General features: G+C 38.1%; 1 protein-coding gene across 1 annotated transcript; it reads right to left on the bottom strand.

The window, feature by feature from the left end:
- Window positions 1–1911: 1911 nt before the first annotated feature.
- LOC147514949 (AAA-ATPase At2g18193-like) lies at window positions 1912–3788 on the bottom strand. The gene is given in 3 exon segments (XM_086594425.1): window positions 1912–2383; window positions 2386–2488; window positions 2646–3788. Coding segments are annotated over 3 exon segments (969 nt in total). The 5' UTR covers window positions 3129–3788; the 3' UTR covers window positions 1912–2000.
- Between the last annotated feature and the right edge of the window lie 2438 nt (window positions 3789–6226).

Below are 6226 nucleotides of genomic sequence, written 5' to 3'. Positions count from 1 at the left end.
AGACATTTGGAAGTAAATTAAAGTCCTTAGATTGAAGGATTTACAGGATTTTTGGAGATTTGGTTTTACGAGTACTTCCGTTGTCTTTGTCCTAAAATAAACATGATTGCTGATACTCTCCCTAGATTTGCAAGTTGGTCAGGGCCTCACTTGACTCGTAACAGGAGTCATATTAGAAATAATGTGTGTATGGCTTGTGCTCAGATTGATATTAGATCATTGTCATCTATTGAGTGGAGCCCTTGGAATTTGTCTATTGCCTTTGACAATCCAGTTGTGCGGCATGCTTGTGTTTTGTCACGTCACAGAGTTGTTTTTGCCGCACGTGATATAAGGTTTAGTATTATGGTGACAGATGTTGGAGACAGTTGACTAGACGTTATGGAGTTCCATGTGCTCCCATACCAGATGTTAGTGATGCTAAGTTGTGGAGTAGAACTCAAGTTCATGAAGTTCATGCCAGTGGTGGTCCTTGGCCAGATGCGTCTTCTTTTGTTGTTGAGCAGACTGCTGATTAATATTATAGATGGTGGAACCGTGTCTCTATGGGTCCGTTATTGCCCCCTGTTGGTCGGGGTAGCAACTTCGAGTTTGTTGGCCTACAAGAGATGAGACATGAGCTACGTATTCTTCATCCGTCACAACCTGTTTACAACCCACAACCTATGAATGCATATCATCCAACTCCTGTGTCTGCCACTAATTTGATGATGTTTGCCGTGTGTGGACCTGATGGGGATGCTACTTACCTTTCCATTATTGAGGTGCCTGATGCTCATTTCCATGAGTTAGAGTCCCAGATTAATCAGTATACCCTAGTGAGTTTAGTTGTTTTATTTATCTTCTTCATTATATATATAATATGTACTCACATTGTATTTTCTTGGATTTTTAGGATGTTTATCGGGAAAGATATGAGAACAATATTCATATGTTTGATGGGATGAAGACTGTCTTGTATCATTATAGCTAAGAAAGAGAGGAGGCATATTCTCAAATATATCAACAATCCCAACGTGCGTATGAGGAGACTCGAAAAGCGTATGAGGATAATCAACAGGTGTACACGCAACAACATCAGTCATATGAGGAACTTCAGGCTGTGGTAAGTTAACCTTCGTGTAGACAGAGAAGATCTTGGTTCTCAGGTTAAGAACTTAGAGGAGCAGCTTCGGAACATCCAAATGAAAATAGGAGAGTCATCGAGTGGTAAGGGGCATAAGAAGAGAGCTAAATAAATTTTATGTAATATGAGATGTATAAGAATATATAATATGAGCTCATTTTAGGTTGTGATATGGTATTATTGTTGATTTTCAAAATATATGATAGGATTTGGGTATATGATAATTTCAAAAATACAAAAGAGACTCTGTTGGATCCTAATACACCAGCGAAGTATAATTCATTCCTAGTATCATTTCCATTCTCAAACAATTGCACAATTCATTCTTATTAGATAATAGATACATAATCAGATATTTTGATATTACAATTCAAGTCCAGTTCCTAATTCCGGTATCATTCAAGTTTAGTTCCTAATTCCGGTATCATTTTTATTCATATTACGCACGCGGTTTTGGATAAATCGCACGGTTTTTGAAACACCGCGCCATAGAAGCCTACAGTCTAGCCCAAGCCTATGCAGTGTTCGAAATACCGCGCGGTTTAGCTAAAACCGCGAGAGAGATTTGATACAACACCAAAGTAAACACCAAATTTTAGCGGATTTGGTGTTTGTTTTGGTGTTTTTATCAAAATGTGCCTCTCCTGAAAATGAAAAAAATACTAAATTATTGTGTTTGGTGCTAGGATAGTGTCTCTCCTAAATATGCTCTTACATCCCATCAAAACTAATGAGCAAGAAATCAATATTTCAGTCTTCATTTATTTAATAAATAAAAACTCAGTATCATAGTTTTTGAACCTTACGTAAGACATTTCAAATTGCACTAAAAAAAGGCATGAATATACTATTTTCAACAAACACAATTGCCCATCTACAAACCAAGTCTCCGATTCACTACCCTCCTACTTCTTCTTCTAGCACTTCCCTTAGCTTCCACACTCCTAATTTTCTGCCTTTTAGTCTCTGGAGACTCAACTTCATCCAGTTCATCTTTTTCCGTTCTCTTTCGCTTCAAAAACGTGAGTAACTCGCCAAGCGCAATGCCAGCTTCTTCACTCTTCATTAGCTCTTCTGCTACTTCAGCAGGGGTTACTTGAGATTCTTCAATCAGTTCTTCAACTTCTAAGTATAGCTTGTTTTTGCCCTTGTTGTTATATCGAATGCCAAGGTAATTGAAAGCTAGTTGGTTGAATCCTTCAGTAGTACAATAGGACATGTGAATATGCTTGTCCATACGGCCGGGGCGCAATAAAGCGGGTCTAGGCTATTTTTGTGGTTGGTGGTGAAGATAATTATGCGCTCATCTCCACAGCTTGACCAGAGCCCATCGGAGAAGTTAAGTAGTCCTGAAAGAGAAAACTGATGCACAAAGAAACAATCAAGTCAGTAAGCAGGATATAGTAAATTTTGCCAATCACAAGTTTTCCATGTCGCAATGAGCCAATAACTAATACGAACAGCAAAGAAATCTGATTTGACTGACTAGTAAATTTACTATTTATAACAAATAACTAACCTTGTTCGGCTTAGAAGAGTCAAAACTATCAGCTCTGTCCTCTCGGTCAGTCAAATCAACAGTACAATCAATGTCTTCAATCACAAGTATCGACCGATTCTTCATGGAAACCAACAAGCTCCTAAGGTTCCCGTCGTCACGGATCTGAGCTAGTTCCAAGTCATCGACATCAAATTTGAGATAATTAGCAATGGCTGCAATCAAGCTAGACTTTCCAGTGCCTGGTGGCCCATATAACAAGTACCCACGTTTCCAAGCCTTTCCCACTCTCCTATAGAAATCCCTTCTCCTTAAAAACATGTCTAAATCCTCTATCAGCTCCTTCTTCAACTTTGAATCCATTGCTAATGTATCAAATGTCGATGGATGCTCGAAATTGATTGAAGACCATGGACCTGAATTATCTGAGTCGTCATCATCGTCGTCATCCCGACCATATAAACCAAGTGTATGGAGTTTTACAACTTTGTTTTCTTCTTTCATGGTCTTTCCTATGTTTAATATGTGAGGTAAGTAAGAGCCAAACACAATGTCATTATATTTGTTATCAAATTTAAGCTCAAAAGATAGTTTATTTGATCCTCCTTCATCCCGTTCTCCTGATCTGTTTTTTGTCTTGGAGCGAACAAATATCCACTTGAGTTGGATTCCTTCGAATATGTCGATAATCTCTTCGCCTTCGTCAATTCTAACTCTGAGGCCTTCCCCCCTTGATGATTTGCTTACTTTTAGTCTCTGAATAAAAGGGGTTATTTTCGTGCTCAAAAATAATTCTGAGGCTTCTTAGAGTTCGTTCCTAGTGAGTCCATTATAGTCATTGATAGTAAGAGTGAGTTCGGAAGACAATCGAAACAATCGAGGGAATAGGTACTGAATCTTTGAAAGTACTACCGTTTGGAGCCAGACAGGTATGATGATTGAGCGGACTATCAATGATGTAGTTGCAATTGAGGAAAAGGCAGAAAACAATGTGAGTGTTGAAGGGAGTTGCGCTTGTGAAAACATGTTTGGCTTTTGGTTTTGATATGATGATCACACTTCTGTTTTAAGGTTATAGCTTTGCTTTGTTTTTTTGGTCGTTGTCTGTGTTGGATTTATAAGAAGAGAAATTCACAGAAAATAGAATCCTATTGGAATACTTAGAGGGGTAACCGGGTTAGGGCAGGCTAAACGGCTAAACCCCAGTATAGGGTATATATATATATATATATATATATATATATATATATATATATATATATATATATATATATATATTTTTTTTTTTTGGTTAGCTTTGTTTTAAATGAGATAAGTAACTCTTTGATGCTGGCGGGGTTCGAGCCCCAGACCTCTGATATCATCACTCAAAGGTTTTACCGACTTTGCTAGTCGGCGTATCTTGGACGTAGCATCCCTTCCTATACCAGAAAATAGGCCGGGATGTTTTCCTACCATATAATTGATGTAGGAAGAACTTGAAAAGGGGCTTGATTTTTGTTACAAATTCCTAGGTGGGTAGACTTGACAATGTTAAACTGGCTTTGAACATGTTAATAAGGGCATAAGGCTCTTGAATTGTTGTTGAAATATGGCCTCCTAATGGGAACTGCCTAGTTACTGTTAATCAAGGAAGAACCCCGAACAATGACTAGAAGACTTGGTTTATTTCATTAACATTCAACTATTCAAGTAGTTACAAATGCATGTAAGAGCAAGTTCAATGGGGGGCTATATGGGCTGCTAAAGGCAAATATAGCACCCCAACCGCAAAAATGTCATTCCAATGGGGCTGCTAAAGAGGTCTTAAATTTGGAAGGAATAAAAACCAAGCCAAAGTTAAGACTTTCGCTAGTAGCTGCTATAATAAGTTCGGGAGACTGCCGTCCGTGTGTTAAATATTGACGGACGGTAGAAACTGTGCCGTCCGTCAAAAAAAAATTCAACTTAAGTTACAAAATAATAGACTGACGGCAGAAACTATGTCGTCCGTATCATTTAGCGCTTCAAAATAGAAAATGTAATTATATTGGTTTTTTGATTTTGGGTGCCAAATTTGGCTGGGTAAGCTAAAAAACCTAGTGACTTTTTAGCAGCTCAATTTAGCAGTTCTTCATTGGACTTGCTCTAAGGGACTAATTGAACATAGTTGGACCATGTATGTAAAACCCCATATTTTGGTCTTGGTAGAAAACATATGGGCTTTGAGAGTTGAGACTAACGGACACTTGATTGGGTAGCTTAGACTTGGGTTTTCAAACCCCTGAGCCGACTGTTAGAACCTGATAGACTTGAAACTGGAAACATACATAAACCGAAAACCCCTCAACTCCTCTCGTTCTTTTCATACAAAAATAAAAAATAATAAAAAATGAGGCGGTGGGGAAAGATCAGATTGACAATCAAGTTTAGTACATGAAAAAACTTACTCTTTCTTCATCACATATTGAGACGTATAAGCCTTCTTGCTCCCTTTCGAATGAATCTATAGAAGGAAATACAACTATGTTCAAGTAATTATAAATTATAGATCATGGAGAAGATGATGGGAAGCTGAAATACCCTGAATTCATGGTCGTGTGATTCTAATATATATGATATATTATCACTCAAGAAGAAGAAATGATAGGAAAATTGGTTTTGGAGCAGATTTGACACCTTTCACCTAAGCAGTTGTATCTTTCTCTATAGTGATTGGTTTTTTATGTCATTTGGACAGTTGTAAAATAGATTCAAAGATCTTGCTGGTGATATATGGGTCATGGAGTGGTTGGTTGGGAGACATAACAGTTTTTCAGTTCTTTGGGGTAAAATTTGGTGACCTTCTTGTGATGAAATTGGGGATTTGCGAACAAGTTGTTAGATGCTTAATTATGACGTGTTCTTACCCAAATCAGTGTGTATATTGCTAATTTGGGAGCTACTAGCTAAGGTGGAGGAAGAACCAATCATCAAAGATATAGGTCATTGACATCCAATACCAAGTACCGAGAGGTTTACGTTAAATCGGCGAGAAGGCAAGTACATTGATAAGAGCCCAAAACTGTAGTTTTAACCCCTTTAATAATATCGCTTTTGACCAATTATGTGATTAATAAGTAAGAGTTAGTACTATTATCGTGTTCTTGTGTACTTCAGGCATTGGACTCGCGAGATAAAGAAGCAAATGTTGGTTGTTAAGAAGTTCTATGATAAAAGGCCAAAATTCAAGGAGAAAAAGCCTTTTTAAAGCCCGGTCAAAGCTAAAAAGTCAAAGTCAACGCGGGCAGAAATAGCGCACAAAAGTCAGTTGAACTTTCGAAGGCCATATCTTTGGACTCAGACCTCGGAATTGAGCCTACCTTACGTCAAAACGACTGGCTCGGAAAGAGCTTTCTAATGGACCAAGACTTGACCCAATCAGAAGAGCAAAAGTGGATGAAAAGGCTGTTGAAGTTATTTTCAGTTGAAAAGCCCCCTGTGGATTGAAGAAATTGGGTTTTGGGATCGATTTTCCGGCTCAAAACATGGCTCCTCAGCCTATGCACGAAAAAGTGGATCTTGTCTCCTCCATATGGGAGACAAATACTTAGCTCTTAAGCATCTAGTTTTTTTACTTAGCA

The sequence above is a fragment of the Coptis chinensis genome, chromosome 2 (genome assembly GCF_015680905.1).
Source record: "Coptis chinensis isolate HL-2020 chromosome 2, ASM1568090v1, whole genome shotgun sequence".
Lineage (NCBI taxonomy): Eukaryota > Viridiplantae > Streptophyta > Magnoliopsida > Ranunculales > Ranunculaceae > Coptis > Coptis chinensis.
This window is presented reverse-complemented; position numbering and strand designations above follow the sequence as displayed.